Source organism: Amblyomma mixtum, chromosome 5 (genome assembly GCF_055824585.1).
Source record: "Amblyomma mixtum isolate Tamu chromosome 5, ASM5582458v1, whole genome shotgun sequence".
NCBI lineage: Eukaryota > Metazoa > Arthropoda > Arachnida > Ixodida > Ixodidae > Amblyomma > Amblyomma mixtum.
Window position 1 is genome coordinate 182,442,547 of NC_143016.1, and position 22,557 is coordinate 182,465,103.

Sequence of the window (22,557 nt, forward strand, 5' to 3'; positions counted from 1 at the left end):
GGTCTGTTCGGAACTAGAAGTCTGCCACGCTGGTCATCTTGCTCTGGCGCTCCGCTGCGACCCCGCAAATCTTCAACATTTCCAATCTAACTTAATTGATAACAATCCCCCGAGAACTCAGATTCTGCTTTAAAACATATACAAATTGGTTCAGAAGAGCGGATTTGTTTTTTGCACAATTCCTGGTGCTCACCGTGTTTGTGCTATCTATTACCGGTGTTCCATATGTGAAATGTCTTGGTGTAGACAGCGACTTGTCCTGGATTACAGACATGGCCCACTTCAGCAAGAAGCTTAGAGGGGCTATATGCATGTTGTATGCCTTGAAGGCTTGCCTGCCTTTTGCAATTAGGTGATTAATAGCACAGTGTTTGTGCTATGCAGTGGTCAGGTATGGAATGTGCGCCGTCTTCTTAGGAACATGGCTGAAAGTGTTTCATAATCCACACCCAAGAAAGCAGAAAGTGTGTTGCTTTTCTCTTCTTTGCCTCCCTTCGATACGTTGTTCACAAAATTGTTGTACTTAAATATTTCCGGAAAAGTGATTTTAGAGTGGCTAATGTAAAGCAGTTGCCTTACGGAAAATTCCTAGATATATTGTTCCTAGAGTGTAAACTCAGTTTCGAGAATGCATAAGGTCATTCTGTGCCCCACATATTTTGATGAACTGCCTGATAATTTTTTTTAAATTTAAACACACGCAGAGAATTACCTGATGGTATTGCGAAACTTGAAAAATTGCGATATGTCGGCCTTTTTTTCCCCAAAGTAACACAATCTAAAAGAAAGAAAGGCTGTTGCTGCGGCCGGACGACGCCGTAGAAGCCCAAACGTGGCTTTGGCGTATACGCATCCTGTATCTTGGTCCTGAATTGAACAAAGACGGCGGTTTATTGAAGATGATTGGGAAGATGGAAGCAGCAGTGAAAATAGCTGGGGTCAGCCTGCTTGTCCACGGATATACGTGGCGATAGAAATACGGCTAAAGAGCAGGGCCGGCTTCGTCTTTTCCAGAAGTCTGTGCCTTCTTCTTTACAATCCTCCCCATCCCCCTTTTCCGGTGAGAGGAGGAGCCATCCTGGCGACTTACGGCGACGGTAAGATGGTAGGGTTGTAGTAAGGGTTGAGGCGCTCGACATGAGCTGTCTCGCGACCGTGCGGCAGAGGTCGAAAGACGGCATGAGGGCTTCAACGACTTAATTAATAAGGGATGCGCTCTCTAGGACGCTGTAGGGGCCTTGATATTTGGCGATAAATTTTGAGGACAGGCTAGGAGTGATGGTTGCTGTCGAGAGCCACACAGTGGTGCCAGAAGAGAAGGGCGAAGTGGTGCGAGCCTTGTTGTGGCGGGTTTTTCTGCGAGGCTGGGTGTTAGTCGGGAGAGTGAGCGGGCGATTTTGCGAGTCTTCTGCGTCTTGCGCGGTTTCAGAAGCAGAGGTATATTCGTAGTCGTCAGGTTGGTATGGCAAAATTGTATCGATTGTAGCGGACGGATGGCGACCGTAAAGAAGAAAGGAGAGAAGCCGTTAGTGGACTTTTGACCAGTATTATGTGAATAAGTCACAGAAAGAAGGACGAGATCCCAATTTCAGTGGTCGGATGCGACGTACATAGAGGACATGTCCCGAGGGTGCGGATAAATCGTTCGGTGAGGCCGTTGGTCTGCGGATGATAGGTGGAGGGGGTTCGATGAATTATGTTGCACTCCCGGAGCAGGGCTTTGATGACATCAGACAAAAATGCGCGTCCACAGTCGCTAAGCACGAGGTGCACCTTGACGAGGGCCGAAACGTTGCAAAAGCAACGAGGCAGCATCTGTCGGGGTGGCAGACGGAAGGGCAGTGGTTTTGGCACACCTCGTCAGATGACTTGGCGCAACGATAGCCCAACGGTTGCCGACTACAGCGTACGGAAGGGGCCTGCAGGAATCAATGCCGATGTGGTCGGAAGGGCGTAGCGGCAAGGGAGCGGCTTCATGTCTTCAGCAGAACGATGAGATGCCTTGCGACATTGACAGGTGAGGCAGAAGCGTACGTATTGCTACGTGGCCCGAAGTCTATGTCGGCACAAGGACGACCGCAGCACAGGGCAAAGAGCACAGCGAACCCCGAGCGGAAAGCTCGCACCCACCAGACACTTCCTCTACGTCGTCTGTTCGGAGATGATCCGTTGCATGGCCCCCCGATCGAAAATGCACCGTCTCGGTGTTCATCAGGATAGTGAGGACTCTGCGGGAAGTAGGGTTTGAGGCGAGAAACGTGCAGAATATATGTCTGATGCTGAGAGGACGTGGTACCGGGGAAGGCCGGAGCGATCTCGTAGGTGACTGCGGCGACTTGGCGCAGGACACGGTACGGGCCGACATAGCGGGACAGAAGTTTTTCAGAGAGCCTCACGCGGCGATATGGGGACCAAATCAAGACGAGGGAGCCAGGGGAGAAGGAGACCATACGGTGACGGCGGTTGTAGAATGCCTGATGAAAGGTCTGGGAAGCGAGGAGCCGGGAGCGTGCGAGTTGGCGAGCGTGGTCAGCGCGAGTAATGGCGTCGTGGGCGTATGCAGACGGCGGAGCAGTAGAAGTCGGAAGCAGCGTGTCCAGAGGCAGCAGGGGCTCGCGGCGGTACAAAAGATAAAAAGGGGAGTAACCGGCAGTGTCATGGCGAGAGGAGTTGTAGGCGAAGGTTACATAGGGGAGAGCGATATCCCAGTCGCCATGGTCCGGTGAAACGTACAGTCTTTGTGAAAATTTTAGAGCCCAGGGGGTTTGCTTCTAAGCCTTGTAGTGGGACTCCTGAAGCATTCGTGGCAGCCCTACCCATTGGAGAAGACAGGACCAGAAACCTTTTATGCGAAGCATATTACTAGAGCTACACTAAAGCCCGTTGAGCGCGGCGGTGGAGCTACCATTGACCTTTAGCGTGACCACGTGACACCACGTGACAACATGACGTCACAGCAGAGGAGAGATGGGCTGCCCGCTCGCGTGGTCGGCCGCGGCGGTGGAGGCTCCACATCAGAGGCGTGGCGGCTGACCACGTGACAACATGACGTCACAGCACAGGAGAGATGGGCTGCCGGCTCGCGCGGTCGGCCGCGGCGGTGGAGGCTCCACATCAGAGGCGCTGCAGCTGACCACGTGACGCTACAGCAGCGGTATAAAGCTGAGCTTGCCTCGCTCTCCGGGCACTTACGAGGCGGCCAGGTGTTGGGATGCCGCCTAGAAGCAGGGCTGATTTGAACGAGAAGCGAAAGCTTCAGCGTGCCACAGAGACCGATGAAGAGCGGGATGAACGTCAACCAAGGAAAGCCATGTATTACCAAGCCTAGCCATCAATATGCTTCGCATCTGACTAGGCTTAACATTAGCTAAGCCTCAGTCATTTTTTTTTTACCTTCAGGAAATTTGGAGCACTGGAGATGCATTACGAACCACACAGTGTGGCTTAGAAGCCAACCCCCTCGGCTCTAAACATTTGGCAAAGGCTGTACATAGCCAGCATATCGGTGAGAGTGCGGTTGAAACGTTCTGTGAGGCCGTTCGTCTGGGGGTGGTGGGTGGCGGTGAGCTTATGTTTTGTAGAGCACGGTCAAGAAATGTCAGCGACAACTCTGGACAGAAAGCATCGGCCTCGGTCGGTAAGAAGTTGACGGGGAGCCCCATGATGTAGGATGAGGTCGGTCAAAAGAAAGTCGGCAACATCAGTAGCCGTACTGGTGGGGAGTGCCCGTGTGATCGCGTAATCAGTAGCGTAATCTGTGGCAACAGCTATCCATCTGTTTCTAGAGGAGGATTCCGGCAATGGTCCCAAAAGGTCTAAGCCGGCGCGATGGAAAGGTTAGGGTGGGACGTCAATGGGCTGAAGCAGACCGGCTGACAGAGTGGTGGGGCGTCTCCGGCGCTGGCACTCGTCGCAGGCAGCAACATAGCGGCGTACACAGCGGTGGAGGCGGGGCCAAAAGAATCGACGACGCACGCGGTCGTAAGTACGGGAGACACCCAAGTGACCAGCAGTGGGAAGATCATGCAGCTCTTAGAGGACAGCAGAGCGAAGGTGCTCGCGCACAACGAGGAGGAGGTCTGCGCCATCTGAGATAAGGCTCCTCCGGTATAAAACTTCATCAGGGAGCAGAAAGCGGCGCATCGCCATATCGGCGGCGCATATTTAAGTACGAAGGTGTACATGCCTCGCCAGTAGTAGCGCAGCAGGAGGTGGGTGTATGTCTTGAAAACACCGTATTGTGGGTCGGCGCGAATATAGGCGCATACTGGCGCGCAAGTGGCGAGGAATAACGAGCAGCCACTTGCGGCCGTCTCAGACGTAGTTCCTGCGATATAGGAAATTGTCACGAAACGCGAAGTGAGGTGCAGGGGGCGGAGAGCATGTGACGGAAAAGCAGCAGTGAGATTGGAGAGAAATTCGAGAAGAGAAGCGGTCCAGCGGTCGCTACGTTGCGCTGATGGTATGTCGCTTATATGAAGCGACGGTGGGGAGGTGCAAGTGATGGAACGCTGGTAATCTTAACTGTAAGTGGGTAGCGGGAGAGGGCATCAGCTTGCTGCCGGAGCGATAGGCTACGCGGATGTCGTATTCCTGCAGTCGAAGAGCCCAGCGGGAAAGGCGGCTGGATTTGCCTTTCGAGGAGGAAAGCCAACAAATCGCACGATGGTCGTCACAGCATCAAAACAGTGGCCGTAGAGGTAAGGGCGGAATTTGGGAAGAGCCCTTACATTTACCAAGCAACCTTTTTCAGTGACGGAGTAATTAGATTCAGCCTTCGTAAGTGTGCGGCTTGCAGAGCCAACGGCGTATTCATCATAACCAGAGATGCGCTGGGCGAGTGTGGCGCCGAGGCTAACACCACTCGCGTCTGTGTGGACCTCGGTAGGAGTGGTCGAGAAGAAATGCCGCAGTATGGCCGTGCCGTGAGGAGGCGGCGCAAGGTGTTATATGCATCGTCGCACGCCAGAGGCTGCCGGATAGGTGTGTTAAGGGCGCAGCAATTGGGGCATAGTTGTGAATAAACCGCCGAAAGTAATAGCACAGACCTATGAAGCTGCGACCATCATTGATGCAAATAGGCTTGGGAAAGGTAACGACAGCATGAAGTTTGGTGGGATCGGAACGAACGCCTTTCTTGGAGACAACGTGCCCTAAGATAACAGCTGGCGCACGGCAACGCAGCAGTTATTCAAGTTACGCTGCAGGCCGGCGTCAGAGAAGCAGGTCAGAGCGTGAATCAGGGGGGATAGATGGGCGTCAAAGTCTGAGGAAAAGACGGCAATGTCATCGAGGTAACACAGACGCATTGTCCACATTATGCCACGCGAAATGGTGTCCATCAACCTTTCGAAGGTTGCAGGAGCATTACAAAGGCCGACCGGCATCAAAGAAAATTCTTAGAATCCGTCGCGGGTCACAACAGTCGTTTTGAGGCGATCTCCACGTCTGTGGAGACCTGCCAGTACCCAGAGCGTAAATCGGGGAAGGAAAAGAGCTCTGCCCCTTGCAAAAAGTCGAGAGCGTCGTCTATGCGTGGGAGGGGATAGAGGTCCGTGCGTGTAATCTTATTAAGACGGCGGTAATCGACACAGAAGTGTATGGAGCCATCTTTCTTTTTCACGAGGACAACAGGCGATGCTCAAGGGTTACATGAGGGCTGAATGACGCCGTTTCGAAGCATATGGTCGACGAGCTCAACGCTTTGGCGCTCTGTTGCAAACACACGATAGGAGCGCTTCCGCAGTGGCATGTGAGCACCAGTGCCGAGGCGATGGGTGACGGTGGAAGTTCGGCCCGGGGAAGTTTGGTTAGCGTCGAAAGAAGAGCGGAAGTGATGAAGGAGGTTGAGAAGCTGTATTATGCGCGGAGGAGGAATATCAGCGTCGACGGAGAGTAAGAGCAATTCTGTAGAAGAGGAATCACGCGGAGAGGTAGGCGGGCTGAGCGCGTTCATGACGAGGTGCGGTGCATCGTCGCCTGCTCAAAGATAAGGAGAGTTGCAATGGGCTGCACAGTGCCAAGGCATTCACCAAGGCGCAAAGCGGTAATGTAGGAAAGCGGGTTAGAGACCAAAAGTATCAAGAGACCAGCGAAGTCACTCAGCATTGCGTACGGCAATGGAAGACACTTGCGGTGCAGAAAAATATGGGCTGGAGCAGAGAGGACTGTACCGGCGCTGAGAGAGTCACAAGAAAGGGGAACAAGAACAGAAGAGCATGAGGGAATGTCGATGTCTTCGACGGCGAGGGCTTTAACAAAGGCAGCTGATGGAGCACCATCCATCAAAAGATTGGGCAGAGAAAAAATCCCGACTTCCCCTCCAGCACAGTCGATGATAGCTTCATGGCGGGAAAGATAATCCCAGCCCAAAATACCAGCATGGGAACAGGAAAGCAGCACGACGAATTCTATCGGGTAGAGGAAGCACTGAACCACAACTCAATTAAGCGGTACATGCTGCGGATGGCTTAATGTGCTCAGCGCTGGCCGTGCGCAGCGAGAGTCAGCAATCGGCGTCTTTACCTTGTTGAACGGACGATAAAACTTTTCGTCCATAACAGAAATAGCAGCACCAGTGCTCGCAAGCGTCATGACAGCAATGCCTCGACAGAAACTTCGATCACGTTAGCAGGTCATATGCGAGGCCATGTAAAGTTCGACGGGAACGCAGTTCTCGCCTCAGCAACTCCGGCACCTATTTTTCCTGCTAGTAGTACTGGGGCGACGTCGCATAGGAGAGACCGAGCGGCGCCTCTGCGAAGGTGAACGGTGTCTTGAAAGGGCCGAATGGTCAGGGGAAAATGGATGAGTGGACGGTGGCTCAGCAGGTCCGGTGTACTGAATAGTGGAAGGCTAGTAGGCGGGAAGGTATTTGTCTGGGCTAGTTGGTACATTGTTCAAGTAGGCAGGAGCTTGAGAAGGGGCGCGTTGACTGGGAGACGACGACGGAAAAGCCGTGCCACATGACCACGCAAGTCGCAGGTGTAACTTTGCGGATGATATGCGGAGGTGGTGCGATGAATTGTATTACACTTGGTGAGCAGTGCTTTCACAACATCTCACAAGAAGACACGCTACTATTCGGAAATTCGCGAGGGGTGCCGTGACGAACGACGAATTTCTTAAAAACATACGAGTCAACTTCTAAGGCTTTGTCAGTAGAAAGGGAGGCGGTTTCTGCATACCTCGTCAAATGGTCAACTGCGACTATAGTCCAACGGTTGCCGGCTGAAGTGTATGGAAGGTGGACCTATCAGTCAATGTCGACGTGGTGAGGTGGGCGTGGCGGGCAAGGTAGCGTCGCAGTTCTCCAGAATAACGTTGAGGTGGTGTCTTGCGACGTTGACAGGTAAGGCATGAGCGCACGTATTTGGTGATGAAGTAGTACACGCCACGCCAATAAAATCGTAGCCGAATTCCATCGCACATCTCAAACACTCCGACGTGATCACGTCCCCAGGTGAGCGTGAAGATTGCTGCAGACTTCCGAGCGAAGGTGACGGGAAATGGCTAGCAACCGCTTGCGGTCTTCGGAGCTGTACTAGCAGCGATAAAAGAGATTTTCACGAATGAAGAAATGGGAAGCATGGCGGCGAAGAGCACGCGATGGAGAAGGAGCCGTTGGGTTGGAGAGGAAGTAGGGAACAGGGATTTATACCAATAAATCTAAAGCTGTTTTCTTCAGACCTAGAAACGTCAAAATTAACTTAAACGATAATCTTCAACTTGGTAACCATAAAAGAGAAATAGTGGACACCTTCAGATCACTCGGGGTAATTTTTGACGCCTGTATGAGCTGGACCGCACACGCAACACATCTTCGTAAGAAATTAGCTCCTTCCGTTGGTTTTCTTGCTCGGTACCGCACTGAATTTCCTCCCTGTATAAAACGAATGATTTATCATGCCCTATTCCAATCACACATTAACTATTGAAACTTAGTTTGGGCTACCACATCCAAACCAAATCTACAGAAAATTCTAATTCTCCAAAAGAAAGCTATCAGTATTATCGAAGGTGCCAGTTTTACTGCCCATACGGCTGAATTGTTTATTAAGTATGAAGTAATTCGTGTAAATATTTTTCTTGAGTACCGGCTATTATACTATCTCAAATTTACTTCACCATCAATATGTAATTTTTTGCTTAATATCGCAATGTTAAAGCCCATAGAAAAGTATGTTCAAAGCCGATCAACTGCCAAATGGACACTTCCACGCACTAGAACTAATTATGGTAAACAAGCACTTAATTTTCTTATACCTAATGTTCTAAACAGCTACGAATCTAACCAGCTTAGCATGTATAACCTCCGACCACATGATTTAAAAGTGTACTTTGTAAATAATATTCCATAACTTCTTATCATATATTGTAGTTTGTGTATGTATCGGTGTCCTTTTCCCATTTGTCATCAACCCAACAGTGTGTGTAACTTTCAAATGCATCTTGTTCAGTTTTAATTGTTTTTTCTATTTTCAGACTACATCTCTGTGTAGCAATCCGTTCAATTGTAAATATTAATTCTTTCTATAGTGTGCTCGTATGCGACCTGCCACCGTTGTATGAATGTGTTTATCTTATTTATTATGTTGTAATGGATCTTAGATGAGCCACAGCCATTTTCAAGCTATTTTCTTTAGCTTTTGGCCTGTGGCTCATTCTAAAGAATGTGCACATTTTTGAAATAAAGTTTGGATTCAATTCAATTCAATTCAGAAGAGATCCGTCTGTCGGCGCGCTGCGCCGAAGGCACGCGCTGCTGTGAAGCGGCAGCGAGGGGGCGTCGGAGGATGAAAGGATGAAAATAATGGCTGGCAGTGGCCAGTGGGATAGAGCATCGACGTCTTGACGCTAGCGGCCGGTACAATACACGACGCGGATATCATATTCCCGTTGCCGATATGCCCTCCTCGCGAGGCGGGCCCCTTATGGGTCTTTCAGAGACGAAACCCACCAGAGAGCATATTGGTCGGTGACAACTTCAAACGGGCGGCCATAGAGGCAAGGGCGGAACTTGATACGGGCCGAAACTATCTAGATTCAGCCTTTGTGGTCGTGCGGCTGGCATAAGCAACGATCTATTCAACGAAGTCATATTTGTGTTGGGCGAATAAGGCGCCGATGCCCACCCCACTGGCGCCGACAGGGAGATCGGTAGGTGCAGTCGGGTCGTAACGGCGCACTATCGGCGGCGCGGTGAAGAAACGGCGCAAGGAATCCAAGGTGTCGTCACACACTCGGGACCACTGCGAAAGATCGGAACTGCCGGACAAAGGTTGCGTCAAAAGCGCAGCAATTTTGGCAAAGTTGGGTAAAACCAAAGGAATTAGGAGCGCAGACCTATGAATCTGCGAAGTTCTTTGACAGAAGTAGGTGGTGCAAAGGCAGCCGCATCAAAAAGTTAGGCCGGGTCCGGACGGACACCGTCCTTGGAGACAACGTAACCTAGGATGGTAAGTTGGCTTGCGGCAAATTTTCACTTAAGTTGAGCTGTACGCCGGACTCAGAGAGGCATGTAAAATGTGCTTCAGGAGGTAGGAGTGAGTGTCAAAGTCAGGCGAAAACACGGTGATGTGGGTGAGGTAACAAAGGCAGGTGTTCCATTTAAGTCCATGCAGAATGGTATCCATCTTCCTCTCAAAGGTGGCCGGAGCATAATAAAGGCCGGAAGCATTACAAAGAATATATTTGGGCACTTTATAAATAGACTAGCGCGTCATCGATTCGTAGCACGGGACAGCTGTCCTTGCGCGTAACCTTTTTAAGGCGGCGGTAATCGACACAGAAACGGACGGAGTTCACTTTCTTTTTTGGCGAGCACAAGTGGCGAAGCCAATGCACTGCTGGAGGGCTCGATGACGCCGTTATTGAGCATTTGGTTGACTTGATTTTCAATAACTTGGCGTTCGGTTGCCCACACACGATATGGGCGCTTCCGTAGTGGAGCGCCGGCACCTGTTTCTATGCGATGTGTGAGAGTCGATGCTTGGCCGAATAAGCTGTGATGATAGTCGAAGGAGGCGCGGAACTGGTGGAACAATTGCGAAAGCTGCATGCGCTGCGGTGATCTGTGTCGATGTAGCGCAGATGCCGCCGTTGGGCAAGGATGGAATGATGCCGACGCTAAACAATGTTCGTCTCCGTCTTTACAGCGTCAAAAACGCCCACGTTTCTTTGCGGAGCGCTGTGTGAGCATGAAGTTTATAAAAATCTTCATCACGATGGTATAACCCAGGAATTTCGGCGGTCACCCCAGTTTATGTCGCAGCTACAGCAAATCTGGCTGGCTGCACTGCACGCAAGAATGTACTACGCAGGACTTGCAACTTTCCACATCAGTCGATAACTGCCAGCTATTCATGCTCTACACCTCGTGGAGAAACAGCGCGCGATTCATTACGCAAATTCCAAAAGTGCTGCCGCAGGAACAGATATTCAGCGGCTACAGTGTGCGAAATGCCGGAGCTTTGCAAGCGCTATTTCAGCAGAAAGGCGAGGGGTAATAGCTGCCCTACTTAAGCGCCAGAACGGTCCAGCAAATGCTGCAAGGCTCATGCTGCACGAACGGTACAGCTAACGAGAATGTTTTGCAATTCTGAATCAAGCAACGCAGCGCTCCTTCGAATGCACAAGACCTGGAATGTAGGTCGGTTCGCTGCAATGCGATGCGCAGGGATTCCTCTTCCCGTAGTCGGAGATTACCCGTTCAGCCAGCTCAGCAAATAGATACGTCATATTACTCTCTTCCCAAAAAAAGGCGCTCCGGCCATCGCCACCCTCACGAACGGCTCTTGGGCACGCCCGCCTGTCGAACATTCGAATCATCTCATAGATTTGTGCGCTTTAGTTTCTTCGCCTTTTTCCAGACGTAAGCTGTGTACAGGTTGAGCCTCGATATCGGTGAATTCAAAGTGCGGCAGCATTCTTGTACGGTCGCACACCATGCCGGCGCCTCCACATTCCTACATGTTGAGGTTTTCACAAAGAGGAACCTTTCTGCGTGTCCACTGTTTTCTGCTTCGCGCAGTAGGCGGCGCATCTACTGAGTCGCACAGTCTTATAGGTAGTACAGAAATTGTCTACGACTCGACGCTAAATCAAACACATCATCGTGAATTAAATGCTACTGATGGCTGCGGCGGCCGCACACAAGACCGCGAACGCGGCAAATGTCGCGCCAGCGGCTAGCACCCCTTGCAGATATCGTGAAGATGACACCCTGTCTACGCGACAACAAAGCTGACAAAAACTCAATAGGCACTTCTGCAATATGTTTTTCGGCTGTTTTTTTATTGGTCAGTTCTGAATCAACTTGACGAATCCAGGAGGAACAGGCAAAGCATTGCACTCGAGAGTGAAGTGAAATCTTGAGTTTATTAGACGCTCCCCTGTGTCACATGTTTACAGATAGTTTTAATTGTATGGTTAACACTGCTCTAGCATACAGACCAGCCAATGGGAATGCCTTCTATTTCTTTTAGTCATGAACCACCGATAAGCAAAACACAGGTGCAGCTACCTAGCCACTTTGCGCAACATATACGTTCGGTCTCTTTCGTTGTCTCAGACAAAACGAACAAAATAAGACCCGCTATGATGGGTAAGTGGCTGTGGCACTCAGCTGCTGATATCAAGGTCGAAGGTTCGAATGCGGCCGTAGGGGCCGCATTTAGCATCGCACAAGCGCGTTCTTGCATTTCGCCGCCAACGAAATGCAAGAGGCGCATGCGCGGTGCTACGTCTGGGCATGCTGAAGAAATTCTGCCCGTCTTAGGTAATGTGGAGTCTTTCAGTACAGCGTCCCATATGGCCCCTTATCGCTTGGACTCGTTAACCCATGGTATTAATACTGTTATTAGAAAATAAAAACAGTATAAACCCTGCAGTTTCATTTTCTTAGAGAATCCGGACACAATTTTTTGCAAGCGACAGAAATAAGCGATAAAACGCGCTATGTGGGAGCGGTGTGGATATTTAACAGGAAAAAAATAAACACCCATTACACAAAGCAGTAATGCAAGAATTAATTCGCTCACTTGTATGCAGAATTCTGCTGAAATGAAATATAACTCCGGTGGAACGATGTGTATTGCCGATGCGCTCAAACGACCTGCCCATGAAAGAAGCTAGATGCCAGTCGGCAGCGGGCCGCTTCGTTACGCTGTTCTCTTCTGCTGGCTCTTCGTTCTGTATAGGGAGGCTTATATCTTCCTCTCTCTGCCGCTGTACAGGCTCTTCGTGTCTGCAACGAGAGACATGTTTGTTCGCGTTCTTTTTCCCTGGCGTGTCGAAGACTGGAAGGGGGGAGGGGGGGGGGCTTGGAATGTGGGGCGGGCGGGGTAGTGCAAGCCCGTATTTGGAGATACATTTTGCTAGTGAGTGTATGGATATGCGCTGACCGTAATGAGCACAAGGCTCGAGTCTTCTAACAAACACACGCATACACACGCCCGCGCACACAAGCGCATACACACAGATGCGCGCGCACATGTCTGTGGACAAGCCACCGCGGTGGCTGAGTGGTTAAGGTGCTCGGCTGCTGACCCGAAAGACGCGGGTTCGATCCCGGCCGCGGCGGTTGAATTTCTTTGGAGGAGAAATTCTAGAGGCCCGTGTACTGTGCGATATCAGTGCAGGTTAAAGAACCCCAGGTGGTCGAAATTTCCGCAGCCCTCCACTACGGCGTCTCTCATAGCCTTAGTCGCTTTGGGACGTTAAACCCCATAAACCAAACTAAACCAAACCACTTAACCCTCTGCACTCAGTCCCCAGCGGACGCGGAGCAACTGACCACGTCGGCGGTCAGACCTGTGATGCAACGGAAGGTGCTAAGAATCCCTGGCTCCGAAGAGGCCGCAATTGGAAGTTGTACCGACACACACACACAGACGCGCGCGCGCATACACACACACAGACATGCATACGCACGCACGCGCACACGCGCGCGCGCGCACACACACGCACACACGCACACACGCACGCATGCACGCACACACACACACGCACGCGCACGCACACGTGCACGCGCACGCACATACACACACACACGCATACACAGACGAGCGCGCATTTGTCTATGGACAAGCCACTTAACCTTCGGCACTCAGTCCCCAGTGGCTGCGGAGCAACTGACCATGGCGGCGGCGGTCAGACCTGTGACGCAACGGAAGGTCCTAAGAATCTCTGGCACCGAAGAGGCCGCAATTGGAAGTTGTACCTGGAAACGTTTAAAGTAGAACCTGTGGAGAACCTGTTTCCACCCCCTCCGTTTCGACGCGGCCTACCATCATCGCCGTGTGTCAAAACAGCACCGGCTGGGCGAGAAGGGAAGCTGCTCTCATGGGGTAACCGCAAACAGTGACGGGACCGCCACGTCGCCACCGCGAAGGCTACGCGGAGTCGGTGGGGGTCTCTTCGCGATTCGGCCAGCGTCACGAGCGGCTGCCGCCGCACGCTCTCGTCACCTTCCGCGGTAGGCACACAGAGATCTGTTGTGCCTTGCCGCTGGACTTTTGGTTCTACGAAGCGAAGCGAGCGCAGCAAACGCGCGCTCTCGTCACCTCCCGCAGCAAATACTGTTGGATGGTTTTGCCCCAAAGAATGCGGCGCGCACGGGAAAACCCGGCCGCCATTGTCGGCGCGTACAAACGTTCGCCGCCGATACCTCCGAAGTAACGCCCCTGCCCCAGGTGGTAAGTCGGATATCCTTCTTACGGTAGCCTTCTATTTCCGAGGAACACCTCGTTGATGTTTGTAGCTATCTGGCTCGCTCAGTGTATTGATTGCTAATGTAATAAATAGCGCATGAGTGTGCACGTCTTGTCGTTACTAACTTTAGCACGAACCCCCCCGCGGTTAGCGAGCGGGAACGCTGCATCCTCGAAGTGGGAGTGCGGGGGTGGAAGGCTGTCCCCCCATATTTCCACAAATCTTTTGCAGTGAGGCTGGCTTACCAGTGCTGTTCGAGGAACTAAAGGGTATTAAATGGGATGTCATACGGCTTAATGAGGTTAGTAGGACAGATGAGGCGTACGCAGTAGTAAAGCGTTGGCACGTACTTTGCTATCGCTGATTAGTGGACACACGAGAACTAGGTTTGAGATTTCGCTTGGTTTATGGGGTTTAACGTCCCAAAGCGACTCAGGCTATGAGAGACGCCGTAATGAAGGACTCCGGAAATTAGACCACCTGGGGTTCTTTAACGTGAACTGACATCGCACTGAACACGGGCCTCTAGAATTTCGCCTCCATCGAAATTCGACCGCCTCAGAGTACCAACTGGCAATTGGGCTTTTGCGAAAATAACCAGTAGACAAACCGCAGATCCAGGTGGTACACTGCGTCTAGCATTTTAAGGTGCGTTTCCCCTCTGAGTGGTACACTACTCAGTCGCAGTCTGTACGTGATAGAAATACGGCTTTTAGAATTAATGATATCATAGCCGAAATCAAGAGCAAGAAATGGGCTTGGACAGGGCATGTAATGCAAAACAAGTTAACCGTAGACCTTTAAGGGAAACGGAGTGGATTACAAGAGAAGGCAAGCGTAGAAGGGGACGCAGAAAGTTAGGTGGAAGGATGAGATTAAGAAGTTTGTGGGGATACGATGGCTGCAGGTGGCAAAGGAAAGGGTTAACTGGAGAGTCATGGACGAGGCATTTGCCCTGCAGTAGGCGTAGTCAGGCTGACGGTGATCATGATGATTATGATGGCTATACTGTTAACGCGCTAAAGAAAGGAAAGGTATCTAACTCTAAACCTCGTGTTTCATGATGCATGAGATTGCTCGGCCATCTCCGAAGCTTGCTTTTATCATCGTTGCATGAAATAATAGGAACATCCCTGACTTTCCACATGCCTTATTTGACCAGGCTGATTTCAGCAATCGCGAATTACGGTCTCACGCCGCCATGAATTGATTACACCTGCATGCACAAAAAGAAAAAAAACGGGGGGCGTCGACGTCAGGAAACGACCACCAGTCAGTAGGTGGAACTTACGCAGCCCTTGCTTCCCGCACTACGATTCACTGTTCATTGAACAGGGATTCCGTTGAACACGGCGGTTGTGCGCGCTTATCCGTCATGCGGGTTTCCCACACGCTGAACCCTGCTGCATACAAGTTCTATGATGCAGTAACCTCAGAGAGGCTTCATCAGAGAATATCATAGAATTTGTAAGATATATCATACAATTTGTGTGATATTCTATGACAGCTGTATGATGACTGTATGATTTTGCAGAAATGCATGACATTTGTATAATAATTTTCTGTCAGCTGTATGATGAGTGTGTGATATTTGCAGGACAACCTTTATGAGTTTATTGCATCATACAAGTTTTTCGGCAGGGAATGGCCGCATAACCACAAAATGTTAACTTGGACTCAAAAAATCTTTCATTACTGGCAGAAGTCACACTCTATGGGGTGGTCTAAATCTAATTTTTACAAAACTGCTGAAACAAGCTCCAAAAAAACTCACCCTCATAACACAACACAAAGCATTGTTCAATAGTTTCTGATTGTTGGCAAAGGTAGCAATTTAGTGACAAAGGGAGAAACGTCCCCTTCGCTGAGGGCACGTCTTAAACCATAAGGTCGATGTGTGGAGTCTAAAAAAGATTTTTACGGTCAACTGAATCTGTACCCACTGAACTCGCTCTAATAGACTAGTGTCAGGAAAGGATAGGTAAGGCTGCATGTATATGAGTAGAGGAAATAATGACCGATCCGACCCTTTGTCACCTGTTTCCTTTAGAGGCCGCACTTGTACTGAAAGGAAATGCTAAAAGAAAAAAATTGTTCGCAGAAAGCTAACCTCTCCCAGTTCCATCTCCAGAGAAGGAAAATGTGCACTTAGTCGCCCATTTAGCACAACTGCCAAGAAGGGATAGTTTTGCAAAAAAAAAAAAACCTGAAACAAGTTGCTGGGTAAAAAGCACACGAGAGATTCACCACAGCAGTGGGGGGGGGGGGATTCTGTTGGTGCATAGGGTCTATTTATGAGCGCTCCAGAAAAAGCACAAAAAATCTATGAAGTGCATGTACTCCTTTATCAAAGCTTTGTACCCCAATGTTTGCTTCTGGGCCCCACCGTGTGGCTTCTAATGCATCCTTGGTAGTCTGCGCGTGTTTAGAAGATTTTTGGTTCGTCCTCCTTCATCCGCTAGAACTTCCAAATATATAGTGCAGGAGTCCCACTACATGGCTGGTGGAACCGTCCCTGGACTCCAAGCATTGGACAAATGCTTACTTTCTTCCTCACACACTGTAGAACTAGCAGCACCGTCACAACGCAACGTCGCAACGAAGGTCTTGCAACTTTACACCCTTGCAGACCCTAAGTGCTCGCAACCCATCGAAGTCTGGTTTTATAAAGGTCTTGCGATACCGTTTCTGTGAAAGGAACAGTGCTCTTTGTGACAACTGCGGCTCGATGGACACTGTAGATCATATCCTGCTTGAGTGTCCTGCGTATGCTGACTAGCATGCGGACTATGAACTATGACTATGAAGCTCTCCCCAAGGTCCCTTAGCCTGCATTAAGCTGCAGAGACAAGCAGTGAACTTTTTGTTTACGCATATAAATCAAATTGGACATCTTGAAAAGCTTTAATTTGACCTTGCATTCTTCTACTTCTTCAAGCAGTGCAATTTGTAAGCCCATTTGTCGGACAGCGCAATCCATTGTTTCTTATGTTACATCATAACTAGCCTATGTAGCTTAACACGAATTTAAACGGCCCCTGAAAATGGTGTTTGAGGCTGCGTATAAAGTGCTTGCATTATGTAGAGTACAGGCGACATAGCGTTCCGCCCCTCGCGGTGACCAGCGGAGCCGGTCTTTCACCCGAATCCGCATGCAAGCGTCGTGTAGGACTCCTTACTTCAGGAGTGGGGTACTATCATTGGTTCGCGTGCCAGATGCGCCCCCTAGGGAATTCCCGTGCGTGTCAGCAGCTGGCGCAGGGGGAGCAGGTGGCGCCAGGAGAGGAGCGCCGATATTTTAGGGTACAAAACAGGGGCGAGAGGAGAGGGAAAGGCGCGCATACGCGGAAATTCAAATTTTGACTACTCATAACTCAGATTCTACAAAAAGCACCCAAAAAAGGCTTTGTTGGAGGTTATTTTTCAAGCTGCGGCCTTTAGCATCCTAGGCAGATCGCATATTTGTCGAGACCCCATTTTATATCCCTTTCGACGGCCTCATTTTATCTTTTCCCGTTTTGTTTCTTTTGTTCTACCTTTTATACATCCCTCTCCTTCCGTCTTCGTCCCACAAATTTCCTTCCCCATGCAGAGTAGCATGCCAGTAATTTTTAAAGGCGGCTAAACTCTCTGTTTTCTGTTAAAGAATTTCACTCTCTCCCTCTCTGGTACTATTTTATCCAAAACAAAAAGAGGTCGACGTCATAAGCACAGACGACAATCTTAATTTTACTGTGTACTACGAGAAGGCACGATTATCTGTGTTTTATAACATGCTGAGTTATAGCGGAAGGAAAATGTGTTTGATAAGCGCTTGCTTGTTAGGGAGGGCCAGTGCTTCCACGAGGCTCCTGTTGCGTTACAGGCGAACAGGGCGAGGTGCCTGTCTGTAGCTGTCGATAAAGGACAGCTTTCGCTCACAGTAGTGTGTGGTGAGGTAGAGGGCGTATGCAGTGGTCATGACGGAGCCCGCGTAAGTACTCTGCATCTGAAAATTTCCCGACTGACACAAGCATAAACTGCGACCTATTACTCGAACGACGGGATATGCTGCTGAAGCTGGAGGGTTTTATAGCTTGGAAATCTATCAGTTGTTCTTCTTATGTACCTAATAACATTGATTGTGCATCTAATTAGCTGATGTTAAGTCTTTGCCAAAAGTAACCCGGCACAGGTGGCTTGTTTCTTAGCCGCGTAGCGAAGCACTCATGACAGCCCTTAAGCTCCGATTCTGTGCAAAGAAAGGTGAGACCTTGTCCTTACATTGTGGCACCGTTCGGTCTTTAGGCCTGCTGTAAATGCTCCGTTATACGTTTGAGAAGCAAGAACCTGTTGCTCGGTTACTTTTGACAAAGGGGGTATGTTTAATTGGAGTTTATTTAATTAGGTTATTTAAGACTTTTTGCCGAGGGCAGTAAATTAATGTGAATAAAGTGATAACAGCTCGCATAAAACAAACCTCTCATGCTTTAATTTTTTATTACTATATAACACAGAAAACAGCAATACAGGGTTTGCGACCAGCCTATATGTGCTGAGAACATTTTTGGCCCCTCAAACCCGTTTGAGCTGCTTCGAAATGGTGCGGAATGTCGCTCAGAAGCCGAACCCAGAACACAATCCGAAAGGCACAAACGTGAACCGAAAAACCAACCAAAATTTCGATTCGACACCCTGTTTCTGACGTCATCACAACCAGCCCACCCTGGCAGGTGACAACATGCCTACCGGATTGTGAGTGAGAAGTTAATCGGGAACCGTAACCAGTGGCTCGGAAGCCCCAACAGTGTCTGTAATTTAAACATTCACCGCCCGGGGAAGTCGCGCAGCGCTTAAGCGCTGCACCATTGCGAAAGGAGTTGTATGAGGACTCCTCGTGATCGATGCATATAAAGTAGAGAATGAGAAATGCCGCATTCAATTGCGTTTAGGCAGAACTTAGGTTGCAGAGAAGTACTCGCGCGGGAGGGATCTCTAATCATATCGCATTATACACCTATGGTTTGGTTAAGCATTACATGATTGTGAAGAACAGAACGGCTCTGCGCGAACTGACACACAAAATGGAACCCCAGGCCTCTGAAGGGACCATTAACGCCATCTTGTCACCGAGCCATCTTGTCACCTGTCACACCGAGCCCTTAAGGCTCGGTGTGTTTTCTAAGTTTTTTCACCACTTTAGTTTGGTGTATGGGGGTTTAACGTCCCCAAGTGACTCAGGCCATGAGAGACGCCGTACAGGAGGGCACCAAAAAATTCGACCACCTGGGTTTCTTTAACGTGCACTGGCACTGCACAGTACACGGACCTCTAGAATTTCGCCTTCATCGAAACTTCACCGTGGGGACCGGGATCGAGGCCGCGCCTTTCGGATGAGCAGACGAGTGCCAAGCCACTGAGCCACCGCGGGGGTTTTTAAGCCCATTAGACAATCAAACAAGTCTAATAGTCAGTTCTTCTGTGAAAGTTTATTTCGGTGCTTTGTGTTGAAAAAACTGCTGTTCTTTTTTTTACCTAATGTGAAGTCTATTATTATTCTTCCCACGTCCCCATACGGTAGCATTTCTTTCTTTCTCGATATAATAATTTTATCTCCACTGATCGATTTGTAGACGGTTGTGGGACCTGCCATTCCGGTATATGGAGTGGTTTTCTAGGAGTTGCAGCCGATTTGAGCTGTTTCTGCAAGGTTTAGGACCTGGTTCATTATTTTGTGAAAAACAAAAATTCACTCCAAGTGGTTTTAGCTGATCATCAGCATCTTCAAATCATGCGTAAACAAATGTCATGTCTGTAATCAGTGCAACTGTGCTGTGCAGGAATGACCTAACAATGATTAAGTGCACTGCTCTAATAAGCATTGAAACTTCTCTTTGCATTACCAGCAGTAATTTGCCCCGCCGCTCTATTTCCGCAGGGGATGGTGCTCTTCGCTCGGATGGCTGGGTAGCGAGCTGACCGTGGGCTGCTATTCGTTCTTCCAAGATGTGAAGGCAGAGTTTAAGTTTTTCAGCAGCTATGACAAGCATGTCACCAACGGGGTACCGATTATCGGTAGAACACAGATTAATGTCCTCGTCGAGCTTGCTTCAGAGCCAGGTATCGCACCTGCAAGAGTGCACCGCATGCTTTTACCGGACGTCCTTGTGTGCGTAGTCCTTCGCAGTATCGAGAGATGACAATATAGTAAGTCATGGGGTGCTTCGTTGCGTCAATGCTTTCCGGAAGCTATGACGACAAAGTAAAACATAGAAAGGAAGAGGTGCGGTGCGGGTGGACGTTTTTATAAGCTGGTCGTCTCTTTTAGTCTTGTTTCGGTCAGTTGCGTTGTTTCAATGGAATGTCCTCCCTGGACAAAGGCTGTAAGTGGCGGTAAATGCAGGAAAGCTTGTGCGCTGCGCGCCTAACCACCAATAACTAAATAAAGACTAAGAAGCTAGACGAAGATATCTGGGATGACTTCTGTTTTAAGAGTAGAATGCTCATTTCACTAAAGAAAACACATTACTTAGGCAGCCTTAGAAAAATGTCTTGAGTCCAAACGCTTTCTTTATGAGCAGTGCAGTGGATCACTTTAACCACCCCTAAACCGAAAGGTATTGAACGCTGATGACAAGGGCTGCTGTCAGTTGTCAGAGATTTAGAGCTTGACGGATGGGATAAGAGTTCCCCTCTGTGGGAGGCAACAAGATCATCTCGCTCTGAAGACTTCGAAGGGTGTATAGCACCTACCCTATTGAAGGCGACGAGCAATCAAGCTTTAGGATTCTTGCTACCAATAACGATCCTAAAAAGGTCCAAGCAGGAACCAAAGAAGGCGAGTTACTATTTTATCTTTATTTATTTATGAATACTGCCAACCCTCATTTCAGGGTCATTACAGGGAGGGAAAATGAAGAAAGAAAGCAAACATACGCACAAGAATGAACAAGCCTCTTCGAGCATACAATACAGGAGAGCACAGAAACGCAACAAAATTCACACCACTGTAGAGCCGCCTGCTATACAAAAAGAAATTAGTCAGTTGACAATCAGTTACGCGCACATATCAGTTACGCGCACATCTACAGGAATCCCATACCTAGACGGAATCCCCAAGTGCATTCAGGAATGCGGCTACACCTGTAGACTCAGCAACGTGAGCGCGCAGTTTATTCCAGTGCTCAATAGCATCCGGAAAGAATGAGCAGCGAAAGACATTAGTTCGGGTCAAGTATGGCCAGATCGCTTTGCGGTGATTAAGGCGGGAGCTCAGTTTACCTGGAGGCTGCAGATATTTTGCTTTGCTCATGTTAATTTCACCGTGAATGATTTGGTAAAGTATTGGTGATCTCTTCTTTTTACGTCTTTTTTCTAATATTTCTAGACTGCATGAGTTTAACATATCTGTTACCGAATCTGTTTTCCTTTATTTTCAACAAATAAATCTCGCCGCACGTCTTTGAACCTTTTCTATTTCCGTTGAAAGAATCTTCTGGGGAGAAGACCATACTGCAGATGCATATTCTAGGGAACGCCGTATGAGAGATTTGTATGCTAAAAGTTAGACATCTTTCGTTGCTCTCCCCAACTTTCCTCTTAGAAAACAGTTTTCTATGTGCCCCGCACGCACGTTTTTGACATGATTGTGCCATCTTACGTTGTGAGAAACTGACACCCCCAGATACTTGAACGTACTAACATTTACCAAATCGTGGCCTGCAATAACTTAACTATGATATAACTAGGAAGGGAGTTTCTCCTGCAATAATCATCATTGGAATTATGCGACGATCCCCGCCAGCTCACCCATATGGCAAAGTAACCACGCACCTTAGTCGAAATCTTTACTGCTCAAGAAATTGCAGCCATTTTTTTGTTAAAAGTCGGTGTAAACTTCTAATCCTTAACTGGACGTTGCAGGACTTCCTGTGATCTGTTTCATGTGAAATGCCAGCGTGCATCTCCTATAAAATTCTATTGTAAGGAAGACGACGGGCATACGCTCGAGCCGCATTGCCATCGCCTGGTTCACGCTCCAGGCTCCACTGCCTGACCTCGGACTGCTGTTAGCCCTGCTCCCGTTGAGAAGCTTCGCTGTACAAATTTCACCTTACATTTGGTGGAGGTGCGGGGTAATATCCTCTCGCCCTGGAACTCCGCAGCCGAACGCTACCTCCTACCGCTATGCCTTCGACACACCAAGCCGTACAAGTGAACCCGGCCGCCGTCGTCTGTGCTGGTTCTCTCCGCCAGCGGGACCCCGCTATCTTCAGCGGCACGGACGACCATGATATTGAAGATTGGCTCTGATCGTACGAGCGGGTGAGCGCATACAATAAGTGGGACGCGGAAAACAAGCTGAACAATGTCATTTTCTATCTGACGGGCGTGGCAAATCTGTGGTATCGGAACCACGAGCCGGATATTTCATCATGGTCCGTTTTCAAAACGAACTTCTCAGAGGTATTCGGCCGCCCGGCTGTCAGAAAACTTCGTGCCGAACAGCGGTTGCGTGCGCGGTCGCAGCAGGTAGGAGAGAACTTCAAGAGTAACATCCAGGATGTCGTGGACCTGTGCAAGAGGGTGAACGCACAGATGTCCGAAGCCGACAAGATGCGGCACATCCTCAAGGCAATTGATGACGACGCCTTTCAGATGTTGTTGGCGCGAGACCTGCGCACCGTCGCCGAAGTCGTCACCCTATGTCAGAGCTTCGACGAACTATGCAAGCAGAGGGCTCTGACACGCGAACACACCACAAGCATCGACTCGCTTGCTGGCCTGAATGATGCAAGAGACCAGTCATCGCTCCTGCCGCACATCAAGACTTCATCCGTGAAGAAGTTGCTCGGCAGCTCTCGC

General features: G+C 49.5%; 1 protein-coding gene across 1 annotated transcript in view; it reads left to right on the forward strand.

Annotated features, from left to right (window-relative positions):
- Positions 1–22,557, forward strand: part of LOC149345008 (uncharacterized) — a 53,447-nt gene that overhangs the window by 15,720 nt on the left and 15,170 nt on the right. The window contains exon 3 of the mRNA XM_089547346.1: positions 19,631–19,812. Coding sequence (XP_089403472.1) covers positions 19,631–19,812 — 182 coding nt within the window. The remainder of the gene's footprint in view (positions 1–19,630; positions 19,813–22,557) is intronic.